We start from the raw sequence: 21,432 nt of genomic DNA on the forward strand, positions 1-21,432 counted from the left end.
TTTAGACTACAGTTATGCTCTTCTTAACTAATATTTATATGAAAGGAACAGAGGCTCAGAGCAGTTCTATGACTGATCTATGATAGCACAACATAACATGTAATGTTGTATGGCAAGGAGGATAAAAGTTACAGATGGAATTAACGTTGCTAATAAGCTGACTCTCTTGAGAGTCACTTGGGATGTAAGGAGATCAAGCCAGTCAATCCTAAAGGAAATTAATCCTGAATGTTCATTAGAAGGACTGATGCAAAGTTCTTCCATTTGGCTTCCTGATGCAAAGAGCCGACTCACTGGAAACGATTACAAGCAAAATAAGAAGGCAGAGGCAGAGGATGAGATAGTTAGATAGCATCACAACTCAATGGACATGAATTTGAGCAAACTTCAGGAGATGGTGGACAGAAGAGCCTGATGTACAGTCCGCAGGGTCACAAACAGTCAGACATGACTAAGTGACTGAAAAATTAGCAACAATCAGCTGACTTTTCATAAAAAGATGAATCTGGATGACCTGGGTGGCTCTAGAATGCAATCACAAAGGTCCTTATACACAGAAAAGGGAGGAAAAAGAGGTAGTGTCAGGATGATCTGACTTAAGAGATCCAACTGGCCCTTACTGTCTTTGAAAATGGGAGAAGACAGCCAAGAGCCAAGGAATGTGGGCAGCCTCTCAGTTCAGTTCAGTTCAGTTCAGTTCAGTCGTTCGGTCGTGTCTGACTCTTTGCGTCCCCATGAATTGCAGCATACCAGGCCTCCCTGTCCATCACCAACTCCAGGAGTTCACTCAAACTCAACGTCCATCGAGTTCGTGATGCCATCCAGCCATCTCATCCTCTGTCGTCCCCTTCTCCTCCTGCCCCCAATCCCTCCCAGCATCAGAGTCTTTTCCAATGAGTCAACTCTTCGCATGAGGTGGCTAAAGTACTGGAGCTTCAGCTTTAGCATCATTCCTTCCAAAGAAATCCCAGGGTTGATCTCCTTCAGAATGGACTGGTTGGATCTCCTTGCAGTCCAAGGGACTCTAAAGAGTCTTCTCCAACACCAGAGTTCAAACGCATTAATTCTTTGGCGCTCAGCTTTCTTCACAGTCCAACTCTCACATCCATACATGACCACAGAAAAAACCATAGCCTTGACTAGACGGACCTTAGTCGGCAAAGTAATGTCTCTGCTGTTTAATATGCTGTCTAGGTTGGTCATAACTTTTCTTCCAAGGAGTAAGTGTCTTTTAATTTCATGGCTGCAGTCACCATCTGCAGTGATTTTGGAGCCCCCCAAAATAAACTCTGACACTGTTTCCACTGTTTCCCCATCTATTTGCCATGAAGTGATGGGACCAGATGCCATGATCTTTGTTTTCTTAACGTTGAGCTTTAAGCCAACTTTTTCACTCTCCTCTTTCACTTTCATTAAGAGGTTTTTAGTTCCTCTTCACTTTCTGCCATAAGGGTGGTGTCATCTGCATATCTGAGGTCATTGATATTTCTCCTGGCAAGCTTGATTCCAGCTTGTGATTCTTCCAGCCCAGCGTTTCTCATGATGTACTCTCTAGAACCCGGAAAAGCCAAGGAAAAAGCCTTCAGTGAGGAATGTGGCTGTCTTAACCTTGATTTAGCCCAGCAAGACCCATCTCAGACTTCTGACCTCCAGACCTGTAAGACACTAAATTTGTGTTGTTTCATGTTGCCAAACTTGTGGGCATTTGTAATGGCAATAACAAGAAATGTGGTATGTATGTATCCAGTCTGAAGTCCTTCAAACTACCTGCCTCGGGTCTGTGAGCACCACCTTTTGCTTGGCTCACTGCTTGGCCCTGATGAGTTGGTACCCACTCCACTCACTGAACACATATGGGTTGGCGGGAAGCCACAGAGAACCAGTATGGGGCCAGACTCCTCCTGAATGGAATAAAGAGGACTGTTCCAGCCCTGAAGTGCAAAATCTTGAGTGGATTATCCCAGGAAATCCTCAGGATGCCTGGCAAGCACCCTAGTTTGCAGCAGTCTCATTGATGTAAAGCTTGAGCCTCTGGATGGTTTCGCCTTCCATGGGTGGCCTGTGCAGGTAAACTGGAGAAACACCTTGACACCTTCTGGGGCTGACTGACTTCTTCTACTCTTCCGGTTTCCTTTTGGGTGAGTGGAGGTGGGCTTAGGAAGATTAGAAAAGCCCCAAAGAGGCCTGCAGACTCCGAGGTGTTCCTGGTCCTTTGGTCCCATTGCCTCATGGCATGGAGTCTCGTCCGGGGTTGCACTAGCGTGTGAACACACCATTTCCCTTTGTGTAACCGGGCAAAGGGAAAAACTGCTTGTTATTTTTTTGAAAGGGAAGCCCTAGCCGGCCCTGGAAGAGAATCTTGGAGATAGAGGGCCGGCAGAGGAGGCTTGGTAGAGGTAGGAAAAGTTCAGGAACGGGGAGGAGAAAGGGCAGAGAGGGGGCAGCACTGAGCTGAGGAGGGTCAGGGAGTGGGGTCCCCTCTACCCCATCTCTGCCCTCAATGTTTTCCTCGTGTATGAGGGACTGGCCTGGGGGCCTCTCACTCGCCGTCACGCCCAGGGTGATTCTCCCTGAGCTCCCCTATTTGGCCCGCTCGGCCGGGCTCTGGGCGGGGCGGCGGAGCGCGGGGGTGGGAGTCCCGGAGGAAGATGCGCGGGGCTGGCTTGGAGGAGGCCGGGCGCCAAAGGCAGAGGGGTGGGGATCGGGGGTGGGCTGCGCCCTCCCGCTCCGACCCATTCCACAGCCCGCGGAAAGCAGACACTGTCAGCTGAATCACTCCCCTTTCAGGAGGAGGGAGGGGACGGAAAGGTAACTAGCCCCTTTCTGCTTAAAAAAAAAAAAAAAAAACGAAAGGGAGCCCGCGGGCAGCCTTGCAGCCTCCCTCTCCCCACTCCTGGACCATGCACCCCTGCATCTTCCTGCTCGGCTACGGGCGAGGACTTGATTTCTTGAGCTGAGAGCTACAACTTGTTGACTTTTCTTCTCCCCAAAGACTGAATCATGCCATGTGCCCAGAGGAGCTGGCTTGCAAAGCTCTCCGTGGTGGCTCATCTCCTGAACCTGGGGGCCCTTTGCTATGGGCGACAACCTCAGCCGGGCCCGGTGCGCTTCCCAGACAAGAGGCAAGGTTAGTGTCTTTTCTTTATTTTCTTTGAAAACCGCAGGGTAAGACGCGTGCAAAGTTGGTTGCTCTTTTTTTTTCCCTTCCCCCACTCAGCTGAACTCCGCAAAGCCGTTTGGCTGAGTTGCAAAGAAATCTGGGCTGGGAGCTGGGTAACCCTGGGCATCTCGGAATTCAGTGCTTAACGTGTCGAGTCCTTACTTCTTACGGAAACCGAAGATCGGGACTCTTGTACACGAAGGATGCTGCTGCGAAGACTCTAGAGTTAGCTGGTAACCCCTCACCGCCTTTTTCTCCTCTGAACGCTGCACTGTTTCAATCCCTTTTTTTCAGACTCTGAACACGGAAAATGACTTTTTTTTTTTTTTAAATAAAAGTTCCAACCGGCCACTGGCAGTCATTGCCATGTTTCTAGTTAGTTTGAAACTTCTGGTGAGGGAAGGGGAAATGCGATTCCGCCCCCCTGCTGAGTGAGCTTGGCTGTGTTTTCCTTTCCTGGAAAGATTTAGGGCTGTGTTGTAAAAATAACAGCCCTTTTAGAGAAAATGTCCTACCGTAGGGGCTCACCTTTCCCTGTTCTGTCTTGCTGATTGCCTCTGGCTGCTTCTCTTCCAGAATTTCATGAATCTCTATAATGTGAGAGAAAGCACTGGAGTTGTGATGGAAATTGGTGATTATACTCATTGTTATTGTTATTATTATTATTACATGATTTTAAAATCTAACACCCTGAGCAGGCTGGTGGTGTCGTCTCTGCCTTTTCATCGGATTTGCGAGGGCCAGACACACATTTCCATTCGGTGGGCAGTTCATTGGTCTCCTGAGAGCCAACAGTCGTGGGAGCAGCCATGGCTGGTGTGGTTGGATGTGGGAGCACTCTGGTGTGTCAGCCTCTTGACTGCTGACAACAGCCTCCTGGGTGCAGGCACCTTTGTTACCCCCTCTGCTTTACACACAGGAAGCTGAAACCTGGGGAGTTTATGGGCTCAGTTATGGTGGAGTGAGGCTGTAAACCCAGGTAGCCTGACTCCAGCGGCTGGCTTCTTACAGTCAAGCAGCATTGTCCTAGAGCAATAATCGGGACAACACACACACACACACACACACACACACAGAGCATGGGGGCTAGTGTCCATTAAGTCCTGTGTCTGCTGACTGTGCTCAAGTCTGCCATAGCTTCCTGGCCCCCTTTAATCCCCAAGACCACTTGGGTGGTAAACATCACCAGCCTGACCTTGTTGAGGATTTCTGCCTACGTTGCAAAGTTCAACTACCGCTGGAGAGCTTATATGCTGACTCCCAGAGCCATCAGAAGCGGGACCCTTTGCTTTCCTTGGAAGCTGGCACTGCAGACACTGGGGTGAGATGTCAGTCAGCCAGCACTCGCTTGTGTAAACGGTCCAGGTCCAGATAGATCTCCCACCCCCAAGTTTAAAATAGCAGCGTTTGTTGTTCTTTGAAAAACAGCCCTTTTATGAAAAGTCTCTTTTGCTGGCAGCACAAACAAAGCTTGCGAGCACTTCCCAGGGCATTTGGAGATGGTTTGGTTGAAAACCACACATTCTCCCGGGCTGGTTTTCAGCTCTGCTTGCTCCACATCTTCTTTGTAAGCGAATTCAGCTCAGTGTGGAGCAGACTCCACTGGGACTTGCTTTCTCCTCTCTGGAATGCGAGAGATAAGTCACCTTTAGGGTTGTGTGCTGAGAAGGGTTGATACCAAAAAAGAGCTGTACAGTACTCTGAGCTTATTGGTGATGCATAGATATTTAGATTTAAAAAATAATTTCCGAAATTTTTTTCAGTTTTAGTTGAAGACCTAAATGTCCGATTTGAAACCATTCAACTTCTAGAAGAGAACATAGGCAGAACACTCTTTGACATAAATCATAGAAATTTGTTTTCAGATATGTCTACTAAGGCAAAAGAAAAAAAAGCAAAAGAAAACAAATGAGACCTGATTAAACTTAAAACTTTTGCACAGCAAAGGAAGGCATCAACAAAATGGAAGACAGTCGACTGAAAGAGAGAAAACATTTGCAAATGCTGTAACTGATAAGGGGTTAAAAGCCAAATATGCATACATATAAATGTTACTCTATATAAAAAAGCAAACAGCCAAAAAGTGGGCAGAAGACTTGAATGTATGTTTTTTCTAAGACAGGTATATAGATGGCCAACAGGCACATAGAAGGATGCTCAACATCACAGATCGTCAGAGAAATGCACACCCAAACTTTGATGAGATGTCACCTCACACCTTTCAGAATAGCTATCATCATAAAGTCAGCAAGTCATAGATGTTGGTGAGGATATGGAGAAAAGGGAATCCTTGTATACTGTTAGTAGTAACATAAATTGGTACAGCCACTGTGGAAAACAGTATGGAGATTTCTCAAAAAAATAAAAATAAAACTCCCTTCAGTTCAGTTCAGTGCAGTTGCTCAGTCGTGTCCGACTCTTTGCGACCCCATGAATCGACGCACGCCAGGCCTCCCTGTCCATCACTAACTCCTGGAGTCCACCCAAACCCATGTCCATTGAGTCGGTGATGCCATCCAATCATCTCATTCTCTGTCGTCCCCTTCTCCTCCTGCCCTCAATCTTTCCCAGCATCAGAGTCTTTTCCAGTGAGTCAGCTCTTCGCATCAGGTGGCCAAAGTATTGGAGTTTCAGCTTCAACATCAGAACCATAGGAAATATTAAGCTTGCACACAACACACTGCCTCTGTTCTGCAGCTGGCAATCTCCCCTCAGGTTCGTATGCCTTGTAGTGTTTACAGGTCACGGGTCCTTCCATGATCTCTTTTGCTGCTGGCAACTCCATGAAGCACATCCCCTGCATGGGCTTGTGCAGGACCGAGGGAGAGCTACAGTGTGTTTCAAGACCAATGTCATGATCATATGCTTATGCCATTTGCAAAAGATAACTTCTGTAAAGAGGAAATTATTTCACATCTTAACATAAGAGCCTGCACAGTTTTGATATGGCATCTGTCTCCATTCTCATCAGCATTTACTGTCTGTGGGTTAGTTAACGTAGGGCTGGTGAGCAAACTCAATTTCTTCTGGTGTATTTTACAACTTTGAGTCAAAGTTTTGAATCGATACAGTTCTCCACAACCTTTCCATGTATGTAGTTTTCCATCATAAAAATACAATTGAAAGGTTACAACAACACATGGGAGAGAATTATGAAAATAAACTTCCTACTATTACAGGAAGTAATATCATTGCCCTTTGTAGGAAGGAGTCTTAGAAATTTGTTCATCGCAGCACTGTTTATAACAGCCAGGACATGGAAGCAACCTAGATGTCCATCAGCAGATGAATGGGTAAGAAAGCTGTGGTACATATACACAATGAAGTATTACTCAGCCATTAAAAAGAATACATTTGAATCAGTTCTAATGAGGTGGATGAAACTGGAGCCTATTATACAGAGTGAAGTAAGCCAGAAAGAAAAACACCAATACAGTATACTGACACATATATATGGAATTTAGAAAGATGGTAATAATAACCCTGTATGCGAGACAGCAAAAGAGACACAGATGTCTAGAACAGTCTTTTGGACTCTGTGGGAGAGGGAGAAGGTGGGATGATTTGGGAGAATGGCATTGAAACATGTATAATATCATATAAGAAATGAGTCACCAGTCCAGGTTCGATGCAGGATACAGGATTCTCGGGGCTCGTGCACTGGGACGACCCAGAGGGATGGTATGGGGAGGGAGGTGGAGGGGGGTTCAGGATGGGGAACACGTGTACACGCATGGCGGATTCATGTTGATGTATGGCAAAACCAATACAATATTATAAAGTAATTAGCCTCCAATTAAAATAAATTTAAAAAAAGAAGGAAAAAAAGAAATAAATATAAAGAATAAGTATAGATTCAACTTAAATTTTACAAAATCTGGCAGGTCAGTAATTTCTCACCTCTCTTCCTTCTTTCTGAGAGAGGGTAAAAGGTCGGTTGGCGGTTTGTATTTTCAAAAGTGCTTACAACAACAGGCTTTCCCCAAAGTTTCTCGTGAAGTATCATCTAAACTTGTGGCCTAGGGTTTCAAATCTAATCTTAAACAAGGCAAATGAAAGTATTTGTGGCTTGTGTTTTACACCCACCAATCCTAGTGCAAACTGTACTGTGGTTACGGCATGTGTCAGTCCCACCCGCACCCTTGTTGATGCCCTCTCTTGACTTCTGGCTCTCAGTGGTAGACCCTTGAGAAGTAGTGAGGGCAGAAGTTAGGAGGGTGTGCTCTGGGTTCAGGTTGCCCCAGCCTGAATCCTTACTCCTCTTTATTGTCTTTTTATAGAGGTGGGAATGAAGGCTCAGACAAGGAACACTGTCAGTAACATCCCAGACAATTGTGAGGATTAGATGAAACCACGTTGGTATACTCTAAATGCCACGTTTGATAATAGAATTGGTAAAAAAAAGAAAAAAATAAAGTAGGAGTTATTCTTATTCCTTGACATCTTGTTTCTCCATCCTTGTCATATCCCTTCTGAGCTCTGCTTTCCATTGGCCAGGACAATAGCTAACTACTCCTCCAAACTAAACACCCACTGAGAGGAAGCCAAGATGAGCTTGAGCCTCTCTCCATCTCTGCTTGGAGCTTACATATATTTAAGGCCACAGGTGTTCCTAGTAGCCAAGTCTCTATCTTTAATACCAAGAGTAAGTAGCTAGTATTTAGATAGTGAGCATTATCTGTCAAGCACTGTTCTAAATCTGTTATGTTTATATATATATATATATTTGCTTTTATTTTTAAAATTATATTATAAATTTATTTATTTTAATTGGAGGCTAATTTCTTTACAGTATTGTATTGGTTTTGCCATACATCAACATGAATCCGTCACGGGTATACACATGTTCCCCATCCTGACGCCCCCTCCCATCTGAGCCACCAGGGAAGCCCTACAACCACCCTAAGATACTATTATTTTTATGCCCATTGTGGAGATGAGGCTAGTGCAGTTGGACTGCCCACATAAAACACACTCCATTAAGTAGGCTCCTAATTCCATCCGCACCTATTGGCTGCTGTGGCTTAGCCACCTCCTTTGCAGTAAAATCAAGGGTGAAGGTGATTTTATCTCCCCTGACTTCACCAGATAAAGAGCAGTTATTTTTTCCATTTACTGCTGAGTGACTTGAGGCCTCTCAAAGAAGTCAGCCAGTTCTTTTCTTGTCAGATCCTCACCGTCTGTGGGGTCGCACAGACTGATGCGACTTAGCAGTAGCAGCAGCAGCATCGTCCTCGGGGCAATGTTCTCGCCTCTACTCTGCTGTACCCTCTGCCAAATGCAACTGCTGATGTACACGAAGTGTGGAGGCGAAGAACATGATTTTGAAATAGGAATCTCAAAATTTTAATCTAAGTATGTTGCATACTGGCTCTGTGACCTCTCTTAGATTCTGTTTCTTTTGCTATGAAATGAGGATAGCAACTGAATCTGTGACACAGAGTCTTGTGCGGATTAAATGAGCACTGTTGTAGCAAGTGCTTCCCTGGTGGCTCAGTGTAAAGCATCTGCTTGCAGTGCAGGAGATGTGGGTTTGATCCTTGGATCAGGAAGATCCCCTGGAGGAGGAAATGGCAACCCACTCCAGTATTCTTGCCTGGAAAATCCCATGGACAGAGGAGCCTGGTGGGCTACAATGCATGGGGTCTCAAAGAATCGGACACAACGGAACACACTCGCATGCACAGTTATAGCAAGTGTTCATTAAATGGTTACTATAATTGTAATCATTATATTATTACATAGCCAGCTTATGCTGACTCTCTTAAAGAAACCTGGTAGATCAAAAACAACTAGGTCAAAAACTGTAAATGTATTTGCTTTTCTATTCTTTGGGCTATAGGTGCTGGGGTTCAGGCAAGTACCTATAGTGTTTAATTCTTTGGATGTATCTTTAGAGACAGGTCCTCGAACGTACATAAGCTTCTCTTGAGAGGAATCAGCATACAGGGGTACCGTTGCAAGGTGATGGTTGTACTCAGTTGAATAACACTTTTTCTACCCCATTCTGCTCTCCACTGCACCAACCCTGGGGGAACCAGAGATATCACTGAATCATAGAAGAAGAGAGCGACAGGAGGGAAATACTAGAGAAGCTGACTACATCCAACCTCAGCCAACCTGGCCATTCCTTTTCTGAGGTCTGAACGTGAAAGGATAGTGAAGCTCTGATTCTTACGAGGCCCAGATATTCCTTGGAGATGGGCAGTACAGAGGCCTGAGTCAATCTGACTCCTAGTTCACGGTACATTCACATTATTAATTTGTGCAAAATGCCTTTCTTGTTTTGTGTATTTATGCATTTTGGTCCCCATTCTCCACTCTCAGTCCTCTGCGTAGAAAACTGTTTTAATGGGTTCCATATGTATTTTTTTTTGTTGTGTATATCCTGGCCTGGGAAACTTTGTATTACTGTTTTCGCTTGTATTTTCCCTGAATGTAAATGGCTCTGTATTGAGTTGTTTTGATTCTTACTTTTCACTGAGGATTGTTTTTAAGGTTTGTTTGTTGCTCTGTGCTCTGGTGCTCTTAGTCACTACAGTCAGAAGCAAGGAGTCTGGAGTTTTTACTCTTGAAAACTGAAGCTTTGTTCGTACCTAGGAGTGAAAGCTGTTCTGTCTCATGTTTCCTTCTTTCTTTCCTTCTTTTTTTGAAGTATAATTGACCTCTGTTAGTTTCAGGTACATAACATAGTAATTCAATAATATTTCTATACATTTCAAAATGATCACTGGTGAGTCTATTGCCACCTGTCACTGTATAAAGATATGACAGTATTATTGACTATACTCCCCACACTGTGTATTTCATCCCCATGACTCATTTGGTAACTGGAAGTTTGTACCTCTTAATCTCCCTGACCTATTTCACTCATCCCCTTCCCCCTTCCCCTCTGGCAACCACTTGTTTGGTTTCTGTATTTGTGTGTCTGTTCCGTTTTGTTATGTTTGTTCATTTGCTTTGTTTTTTAGGTTCCATGTATAAGTAAGATCATATGGTATTTATCTTTCTCTTATTTTAGTTATCCAAGGCACAGATGAACTACAAGTATGTTTGAAGAGAGTTTTCTGCAAAAAAAAAGCTCTTTTATAGTTCTACCCCCATTAACTCCAGTTTTTTGAATAGTCAGCTACAAATATGTTCAGTGTTACATGCACACAAATGAATTGGGCACTTGTGATATGCAAGATTCTGACCTCTAAAGGGTTTGGGAATCAGTAATATAATAAACAAAAGGCTCTGTAGAATCAGGCTGTTCTGGGAGCTACAGAAAGTGAGGACATGGTGTTTCAGAACAGAAAGAGAACCTTAAGGACTTTAGGAGAAAAAAGAGGGAAGATTTGAGTTGAAACTTTAAAAAATAAGCATAAGATGGGACTTCCTTGGTAGTCCAGTGGTTAAGACTCTGCTTTCCAATGCAGGGGGCATGTCATGGGGTGAGGCCAACATTTTGTTTTTTTTTAAACCATGTTGTTGTTTAGTTGCTCAGTTGTGTCCGATTCTTTTGTGACCCTGTGGACTGTAGTCCGCCAGGTTCCTCTGTCCATGGAATTTCCCAGGCAAGAACACTGGAGTGGGTTGCCATTTCCTTCTCCAGGGGATCTTCCCAACCCAGGGATTGAACCTGTGTCTTGTGCATTGCACGTGGGTTCTTTACCACTGAGCCACCAGGAAAGCTAAAAAAGCATAAGATTATGTTAAACATAAGATTTTGATAGAGAGTGCAAAAGACATTGTAGCTGGGGAAAGTAAGTTGAACAAAGTAATACAAGTTACAAAGTGCAGGGGTACAGCTGGAAGGTGGAAATAGAAAAGTAAAAATTGTTTCCCCTTTTTCTCCCTCCTAGTCCCTCTCCCTCCCTCCTTTGTTTTCTTCTTTCCTCCCTGCCCCCACCACTTTTTTTTTTTTTTTGGCCTGAAGCAAAAGATTAGTTTATCAGCTCAAGTGGTTGGTTAATGGCTTGCTTTAGGTAGTCTGTAATGTGGAACCTGCTGCTTACTCTCCACTAGATATAATAGATTTCTTGTTTTTCTCAAATAGGAAAGTGAAGAGGCAGTGGTAGGGATTTCAATTTAAGGAAATGAAAAGACGTGTTCATTCTGATGTGTGGAAGAAAGGAAGAAGTGTTCATGTCTTGCATTTTTGAAGTGGCAGTTTTCTAGATTCCACATATATGTGTTAATAAACAATATTTTTTTTTCTCTTTTTGATTTACTTCTTTAGATCCATCCACATCTCTGCAAATGGCACAGTTTCGTTCCTTCTTATGGCTGAGTAATATTCCACTGTATATATATGTTCCACATCATATATGTATATATATACAGCTGATTCACTTTGCTGTACAGCAGAAACTAACACGACATTAGAAAGCAACTATGCTCCAATAAAAAAGTGGAAATTTTTATATTTTGGCCCCATGCCTCTGAATCTAATATATTCACCTACCATTTTATTTTGTATATTTTATAAAAGTAAAAAAGAAACATCCAAGTTCTTTTATGTACTCATTGTTACATTACAGAACACTTATGCTGTAACTATGCAAGGTTTTTCAGGGTCTACTTGATGGGTTTACTGTGCTTTTGCATTTTTTCCTTCAACCTGACTTAACTGAAAATTTTAGAGGCATTTACATTCCTTATGATAAATGGTGAATCTCTGTGATTTGTATGAATGAACTCTAGACCTGAAACGTTCCTGTTTGCCATACTGATCTCGCCACTTTCCTAACCATATTCCCCATGCATTAATTTTTGTCTTAGTCTGTCTCAGGTGAAACATCTGACGTCCAGAGCTATGTCTTGATGTCAGCTCAGACAGTTGCCTGTCATCTGTGAGAGAGCCCTGGGTCTATTTGAGTTGTTTAGGGAACTTGATGTGAATGGAGTTCATACCATGGAAACGATCTCTAAACTTCAGGTCAACAGTAGGATTTTGAAATCAGCAAGCTAAAATCCAAGTTCAAACAGGAGTGTATTTGTCTTAACTATAGATTCAGCAGGGATCTCTTAGTCTCTCTTTTTTTTTTAACTTGTTATTTTATATTGGAGGAGAGCCAATTAACAATGTTGTGATAGTTTCAGTTCAGTTCAGTCGCTCAGTTGTGTTCGACTCTTTGCGACCCCATGAAATGCAGCACGCCAGGCCTCCCTGTCCATCACCAACTCCCGGAGTTCACTCAAACTCACGTCCATTGAGTCGGTGATGCCATCCAGCCATCTCATCCTCTGTCGTCCCCTTCTCCTTCTGCCCCCAATCCCTCCCAGCATCAGAGTCTTTTCCAATGAGTCAGCTCTTCGCATGAGGTGGCCAAAGTACTGGAGTTTCAGCTTTAGCATCATTCCTTCCAAAGAACACCCAGGGCTGATCTCCTTTAGGATGGACTGGTTGGATCTCCTTGCAGTCCAAGGGACTGTCAAGAGTCTTCTCCAACACCACAGTTCAAAAGCATCAATTCTTTGGCGCTCAGCTTTCTTCACAGTCCAACTCTCACATCCATACGTGACCACTGGAAAAACCATAGCCTTGACTAGACGGACCTTTGTTGGCAAAGTAATGTGATAGTTTAGGTGGACAGCAAAGGGACTCAGCCATACATATACATGTATCCATTCTCCCCAAACATCCGTCCCTTCCAGGCTGCATATAACACTGAGGTAAGTTCCCAGTGATTTACAGTAGGACTTTGTTGGTTATGCGTTTTAAATATAGCAGTGTGTACATGTTGAAAGGATCTCTTCATCTTATTCTGTGTTTCCTTTTTGCCCCCCAGAGCATTTTATCAAGGCCCTGCCAGAGTACCACGTGGTGGCCCCTGTCCGAGTCGACGCGAGCGGGCGTTTTTTGTCTTACGGCTTGCACCATTCTGTCTCCAGCAGCAGGAGAAAGAGAGGTTTGGATGACCTAGAGGACCGGGTGTACTATAGAATTTCACACCAGGAGAAGGACTTGTACTTTAACTTGACGGTCAATCAGGGATTACTTTCCAAAAGCTACATTGTGGAGAGGAGATACGGGAACCTCTCCCATGTGAAGATGGAGGGTTCCTCGGGGCCCCTCTGCCATCTCAGGGGCACGGTTCTGCAGCAGGGCACCAGGTTCGGGACTGCAGCCCTCAGCGCCTGCCGTGGACTGGTGAGTCCTCTTTCTTCTCTGCCCTCAGTCCCTGACTGTCATGGCCTGGACTGTAAACGGGTTCACACACACATTCAACACATATGAATTGAGCACGTGTGATATGCATGATCCAGGTTCCCAAACAGGCTGGAGAGAAAGTGCATAAATTTAAGTCAATCCATCTGGATGGAATGGAGAGAATAAGGGAATTGGGGGTCCAGGAAGAAGTTCAGCCAAGAATATCAGAGCAAGAAGTGGTGGTGGGGGATCAGAGTAGAGTCTTCAACCTCTGAGGCATCTCTGAGTGTGCTGGTGACTGGTTGGCTGGCTAGCCCCTTTGGAGCTAGGAAAACCTGGACCTGCACTGGGTGTGGGGCACATAGTAAGGATGGTGAGGGACTTCCCTGGTGGTCCAGCGGTTCAGGCTTCAAGCCCCCAGTGCAGGGGCCCCGGGTTTGATCCCTGCTCCGGGAACTAAGATCTTGTATATCTTTTGGCACAGCCAGAAAAACAACAACAACAAAAAAGATGATGCTGGCCAGCAGCTGCTATGAGTTCATTGTTGATTCTCAGTTCAGTTCAGTTCAGTCGCTCAGTCACGTCTGACTCTTTGCAACCCCATGGACTGCAGCATGCCAGGCCTCCCTGTCTATTACCAACTCCCGGAGTTTACTCAGACTTATGTCCATCGAGTCGGTGATGCCATCCAACCATCTCATCCTCTGTCATCCCCTTCTCCCGCCTTCAGTCTTTCCCAGCATCAGGGTCTTTTCTAGTCAGTTCTTTGCATCAGGTGGCCAAATTACTAGAGTTTCAGCTTCAGCATCAGTCCTTCCAATGAATATCCAGGACTGATTTCCTTTAGGGTGGATTGGTTGGATCTACTTGCTGTCCAAGGGACTCTCAAGAGTCTTTGCCAACACCGCAGTTCTGGCTAGTTTATAATCAGACTGCACACAGACCCTTGGGCTGTCAGTTGATCCCTTTGTGCCTCTGCTTTCTCCTCTGTGGAATGGAGATAATAATAGCCTCCAACTCACAAAGCAGGGGTTGGTAAACTACGGCCCATGGGCCAAACCTGGACCACCTTTTGTTTTTATAAATAAAGTTTTATTGAAACACAGATATGCCCATGCTTTTGACTTACAACAGCAGAGCTGAGTGGTCAGGATAGGGACTGTGTGGGACTATGAGGCCCCAAATATTTGCTGTCTGTGCTTTGCAAGAAAAGTATGCTAATCTCTGTAATACGGGACTGTGAGTATTAAATGCATTCATGTATATATATATATATATATATATATATATATATATATATATGAAAGTCGCTCAGTCGTGTCTGACTCATTGCAATCCCATTGACTATACAGTCCATGGAATTCTCTAGGCCAGAAAACTGGAGTGGGTAGCCATTCCCTTCTCCAGGGGTATATATATATATAAATCTTAGAAGAGTATCTGGTAAATAATGGACATAATGAATATTGGCTGCTATTATTATTTATGTTTCTAATATACCGAGCACCTGAATGTGTGGTTTATTATGTGGTTTATGCTCATTGTCCTCTCTACAACATTACCCACCTCACCACCATTTTGGTTATGTTTTAACAGATGATGAAGTTTGGAGATGTTGAATTTCTTTACTGTGCTGTTGTTAATTTCAGCCCACGTCTTTTTCAGGTGTTCTGTGCTACATCTCAAAATGTGACTGTTTGGTTTTCGAAATTTAAACTTTAAAAAAAAGTGGCCACTTTGCTCCCCTATACTTCTAGCAGTGACAACAGTGACTGCCCCTCTGGCAGCTGCCTGGCAAACAATGCCTAAGAATGATGTTGAGGTTTTTTGTCACACTGGAGTAGGAGTCAGGGGTCAGTACCAATCAAGCGTGCTTAGGGCCTGACTGCAGGTGGAGAGGTGCTGGAATCCTGGAGGCAGTTGTTGGCAGAGCCTAGGGCATCCGCCTTGGCACTGTGCCAGAGCTGGTTTTTGGATAAACTCCTGAGTGGCATTCGCATTCCTATAGGAGGTGCTCATTTCAAATTTCCATCCTTACTGTCTGTTTCTTGATAATCTTATTCTTCATAATTTGAGTTTGTTTATCCTGTACCTGTTTGAGTTGGCTTTGCTAGAAAACTGTGGGGGAATTTACATAAAACATTGCTGTTGTTTAGTCATTAAGTCATGCCCAACTCTTTTGGGACCCCATGGACTGTAGTCGACCAGGCTCCTCTGTGCATGGGATTTCCTGGGTGAAAATACTGGAGAGGGTTTCCATTTCCTTCACCAGGGGATCTTCCTGACCCAGGGATTAAAAGTGCATCTCCTGCATTGGCAGGTGGATTCTTTACCACTGAGCCACCTGGGAAACTCCATAAAATTCTGCATCAGTGTAAATGTCTTGAGAAAGTCCACCTTTCTGAAGGACCTCTGGGGATGAATTGCTTTGTACAGAAAGTAGAAAGTCCTGCTTTGCCTTTTTTTTTTTTTAGTATATCTAGATTTTCATATATAGCCATGTATCATTTTCCCTTAATTGGATCATAAACAGCACAATAAATTATGCCCTCTTCGTCTCCCTAGGCCTCATTCATTGCTTGGGTAAACTGAGAGATATCTCCTGGCTTCATGGTCCTTATCCTCTGAGTTTCCTCTAGGTTCATGTGATGTTTTCCCTGTGCAATCCCTGCTCTCATTTCTATGACACAACCCTGGAAGCATCAGGGTCACCTGATCTTCCCAGAGTAACAGATGAAAGAGCCTTTGTTCTAAGAGGACAGGCGCATAAAAGTGAAGTGATCCACAAGACAAACATGCAAAGGCCACACTGCTCCAGGAAATACTCGTGTGGGAACCCATATATAGGAATGACCATTCATAAACCATTATCGTGCTCATGAAATTTTAGAAAGTTTAAATACCATTGCCTTTCTGTGCCCTAGAGCCGTTTGGTCTATGACCTCACAGAATCAGTATCACCTGAGATTTCTCCACTTCACACCCATTGCATCAGAATCTCTGTGGGAGGGTAGAAACCTATATGAGTGTGTTTTAACAACTTTGTGTGTGTGTGTGTGTGTGTGTGTGTGTGTGTGCTCAGTTGCTCAGTTTGTCCCACTCTTTTGTGATCCCATGGACTATAGCCCACCAATCTCCTCTGTCCGTGGGACTTTTCAGGCAAGAATACTGGAGTGAGTTGCCTTTTCCTCCTCCAGGTGAGCTTCCCGACCTGAGGATCCTGCATTGGCAGGTGGATTTTTTTTACCACTTAAGCCACTGGAGAAGCTCTTGAAGCTTTATTGAGATATAATTCACATACCTAGAATTTACCACTTAATGTGTACAATCCAATGACTGTAAATATATTCATAGGGTTGTGCAGCCATCACCACAATCAATCTTAGAACATTCTCATTGGCCCACAAGGAAACTGGTAGCAGTCATTCTCCAATCCTCCCATCTCTGCTCCTCCTCGGGAACCATGGACCTACGTGATCTCTGTTATCTGCCTTATTGAATAATTGATTTATTTGGCTGTGCTGGGTTTTCGTTGCAGCTCGCGGGCTTCTTTAGTTGCCGCGCGTAGGCTTACTTGCCCTGCAGCTTGTGGGACCTCAGTTTTCCGACCAGGGATCCCACATCTCCTGCCTTGGAAGGTGGATTCTTAATCAATGGACCACCAGTGAAGTGCCTGAAATTTTGATTTAATGAACTCTTCAGGAGACTCTGATGCTCACTGAAGTATGAGAAGCCCTGGGCTAGGGCAGTCATTCTTAACCCAGGCGGATCATTAGGATCAATTAAGGAGCTTCTTTTTTTTTTGAAGTATAATTGATTTACAATACTGTGTTAGTTTCCGGTGTCTGGCAGAATGATTCTGTTTTATATGTGTATATTTTTCAGATTATATTTTGTTTAGATTCTTACAAGGTATTGAATATAGTTCCCTGTGCTATATAGTAAATAATTAAGAAGCTTTAAAAAATTACATATGCCCAACCCCATCTCCCAGATGCTCTGATTTGAGTCAGAGGAGAGTGGGGCCCGGGATCAGTGTTTTTAAAAGCTCTTTAGGAGAGTCTGAGGTACCTTAGGTGTTGCCAACCACAGAATTAGTGTGAGTGGATGTTAATTAGCAGTATTAGCCAATATTGCTGTAAAGTAGCTGCTCTCCTCAGGATTCCAGTGTGCAGCCAGGATTGAGGACCATTGCCCTCAATTGCTCCCTAATTTCGCCTTGTTTTCTCTAAAGGAAATTGTATATTGTTTAGAATTATTCCAGGCTTGGGAATAGAATAGGAGCTTTGTAATTTCTAATGGCCCCAGGGAGCTATGAGAACCACCATGTGGGTCTTTTCAGATTAAGATTCATGTTAAACACACGAACACAAAGAAGCAAATGTGAACTCATAGACTTATGCGGTGGCTAAGGTGATGGGAAAGTTGAGATTCAAATCATTGAAGGAGTTTTCCAGGAGAACCAATCCACTGGGATTGTTTTAGAGCTTTTGACACATAATCGGACAATTAGTGGATGGTTATTAAAAAAAATAGGCACCAAAAGCCAAGTGAGTTTCTTTGGTGAGCACACAAGCTGGCTAGCTTCATGCTCACTTGCTCATGCACCATTGTTCAGCAACACTCACCTACAGTGGTTCCAGTCAAAAGGATTGGACTTGTGTCTGATTTTTTTGGAGGCTGATCTCCAGGATATTTCTCTTCCCTTTCACCACTCAGATTCGCAGGATGATTGGCTTAGGATCTGCCAGCTCTAAGCCTCCCTGCACTCCTGAGGACAGAGGTGGCATTTGGGAAGGCTTTCAGATGCAGGAAACCCTCTTTTGTGGAGCAGGACATCTGCTTCTCATTCTATGGCTCAGGGCTGGCTTATTCTTTGCTTCAGATGTGGTAATCCTAATGTTAGGGGCTGTGTTCCCTTGGAGTTGTCTATAATTTGAGGTTCCTTTAGTTTCCCTTAGGAAGACTCAGCTAGTTACAAACTGAAGACCCGAGAAAGGTCACCCATGACAAGATGGAGATGACCTTCTTCCTGCAGTTAGTATCCTCTCACATGACCATGGTGCCCATCCTCTTGGAGGCTGCTTGCAGACCAGGTCAGCCCACATTCTGACTTGGCGACCTTTCCCTCTGGCCTCTTCCCCATTTTCACCCTCTATTTGCCCTCAACACTTGTATAACTTTGAAGTTATGGAACTTGTTTAATTTGAACAGTTTAGTTGGTTTGTTTAATTCTGTGTTCTTTGGTGGAGAAACTGTATTCTTTAGTCAATTAGATTCAGGATTCATCCTCAGTGGGAGGTGTTACCTGTGAGAACCTTGGGGTGGTTTTGGATTTGCAGTTGCCAAGGGTGGTTCAGACGGTAAAGAGTCTGCCTTCAATTCCCGTGACCTGGGTTTGATCCTTAGGTTGGGAAGATCCCCTGGAGAAGGAAATGGCAACTCACTCCAGTATTCTTGCCTGGAGAATCCCATGGATGGAGGAGGCTGCCAGGCTCTAGTCTATGAGGTCACAAAGAGTTGGACACCACAGAGCGACTTCACTTTGCAACTTTGCAGGGGCCCTACAGGATTTGTTGCAGGCTGCTTTGTTGTTCATCTTTCAGTTTAGCTTTCTGGACTGGGAGGACAGTGCAGAGTGTTAGACTGCACACTTATGCATGATACAGGATTGGGATTCTGTTTCTCCATGGGGTACCCGACTTCTATCTGTTGTAGCCATGTGTTCCGGGAAACAAACTCACTCAGGACAATGCAGATAGTGGAGTACAGTTGATTACACCGGCAGGCCCAAGGCAGAATCTCCTCTTAGCCAAGGACCCAGACCAGCATTTGTGAAAATCCTTTATACCCCATGTGTACGTATCTGAACCCACCACTCCAGATTCCTTGAGACTTACATTAACCAAGGGAAATACAATCCCAATAACCCCCTCATTCACGTGCTATGTGCTCATGTGCTCAAACAGTCAAACAATTAGCCAATAATCAATAAACCTGAGGTTACACTCTGATAGACACAGAAAAATTTATGGCCTATGTGGAGGAAGGGGTGATTAGTGTATGTTTTCTCTTAGGTGATGAGTAACCTAGATACAATCTTCAAGGTTCCCCTGTCTGGAGGGGGCATCTTATCCTTCTGTTGTTGTTTTCTTAGGCACTAAACAGAGAGTTCAGAGTCCATTGGAAATGTGGCCGAGCATGATCAGTATGAACAGGCCTAAGATGGAGTCCAGGCCCTATGAATTCCTCCTTCACATTAAGGGCTTGAGCTAGCCACCATTATCTGGACTGTATACTGGAGTCAGTAAACAAATACTTTTGATTTTTATTCACAGTCAGGTACAGTATTTCTCAGTTCTTTATTAAGACGAAAACAGTTCTTGGCTCCATCTTAAACCCTAGCCTTAACTCCAGCCCCTGCTAGAGAGTTAAATGCTGACTCCTAATCTGAATAATAGGGTTATTCAGCTTCAACTCCCAGTTAACTCTCTTTCCCTTTCCCTTTGGGCATATTGAGATTTCCTTTCTTGTTTTGAACTCAACTATGAATTAAAATTATGAAAAGGTATTATTTTTAGTTTTTTAAAAGTTAAGCTTTTTATCTTGAGATAGTTGTAGATTCATTTGTTGTTATAAGAACCACTACAGAGAATATTAAAAAGCAGAGACATTACTTTGCTAACAAAGGTCCGTCTAGTCAAGGCTATGCTTTTTCCAGTAGTCATGTATGGATGTGAGAGTTGGACTATAAACAAAGCTGAGTGCTGAAGAATTGATGCTTTTGAACTGTGGTGTTGAAGAATACTCTTGAGAGTCCCTTAAAGGAGATCAGTCCTAAGTGTTCATTGGAAGGACTGATGTTGAAGCCAAAACTCCAATACTTGGGCCACCTGATACAAACAGCTGACTCATTTGAAAAGACCCTGATGGTGAGAAAGATTGAGGGTAGGAGGATAAGGGGATGACAGAGAATGAGATGGTTGGATAGCATCACCAACTCAATGGACATGAGTTTGAGTAGACTTCGGGAGTTGGTGATGGACAGGGAGGGCTGGCACGCTGCGGTCCATGGGGTCGCAAAAAGTCGGACACAACTGAGCAACTGAACTGAACTGAACTGACAGAGAAGTCCCATGTACCCTCTCCTCACTCCCCTACTGCCGTCACCCACCACCAATGGTAACATCTTGCAAAGTTACTATCCAGACACGATTGGCAAGTCAAGATGCCCAAGATTATCATCACAACTATCACTCACGTTGCTCTTTCAGACACACTTATTTCCCTCCTGCCTGCATCCACCCCTTAGGTTTTGAAAAGTGAAAGTAAAACTGTTCATTGCTCAGTTGTGTCTGACTCTTTGCCACCGCATGGACTGTAGCCCTCCAGGCTCCTTTGTCCATGGAATTCTCCAGGTAAGAATACTGGAGTGGGTTGCCATTCACTTTTCCAGGGTATTTTCCTGAGCCAAGGATTGAACCTGGGTCTCCTGTACTGCAGGTAGATTCTTTACTGTCTGAGCCACTAGGGAAGCCCGCCTAAGTTTACATTTTATATTTAAATTCATGATCCATTTTGAGTTAATTTTTGTATAAAGTGTGAGACTTAGTTAAAGGTTCATTTTCTTTCTTTTCTCCCTTCCCTTCTTCCTTCTCTCCCTCCCTCCCTCCCTCCTTTCTTCCTTTTTCCTCTTCTTCTCCCCCACCCCACTTTCCTTACTTTCTCTCTGTTTTTCAAAGTATCATGCCCACTCTGGCCTTATTGTCCTTGCATGGACAGTTTCCTCTCTCCATAGAACTCTCTTTTCTCAGTTTTCTACATAGCTTCTCCTTCTTATCTTTCAGATCCCAGCTTGTGGTCTTCCCTGACTGCACAATCTAAAGTCTACACTCCTCCAGCATTCTATCACGTTGCCTAGATAACCCAGATAATGTAGGTCATCTACAGTACCTGATATTTTCTTCTCTTTTTTGCTTAACTTTCCTTTCCCTCACCCTATCTTGTTCACACGTTAACCTATGTTTCATAATAAGCACTCAGTAAATAGTAGTTGAATGAATGAAAGTGTTCATTTCATTATTTCATCTTTATACTGCTCCAGGTTTCTGTAGACCTTTCCAGCCTGTGGCTT

General features: G+C 43.9%; 1 protein-coding gene across 1 annotated transcript in view; it reads left to right on the plus strand.

Annotated features, from left to right (window-relative positions):
* Positions 1-3,000: 3,000 nt before the first annotated feature.
* Positions 3,001-21,432, plus strand: part of ADAMTS12 (ADAM metallopeptidase with thrombospondin type 1 motif 12) — a 382,516-nt gene continuing 364,084 nt past the window's right edge. The window contains exons 1-2 of the mRNA XM_052659198.1: positions 3,001-3,127; positions 12,937-13,298. Of these exons, the coding sequence (XP_052515158.1) occupies positions 3,001-3,127; positions 12,937-13,298 (489 nt within the window). The remainder of the gene's footprint in view (positions 3,128-12,936; positions 13,299-21,432) is intronic.

This window comes from Budorcas taxicolor, chromosome 20 (assembly GCF_023091745.1).
Source record: "Budorcas taxicolor isolate Tak-1 chromosome 20, Takin1.1, whole genome shotgun sequence".
Taxonomy (NCBI): Eukaryota; Metazoa; Chordata; class Mammalia; order Artiodactyla; family Bovidae; genus Budorcas; species Budorcas taxicolor.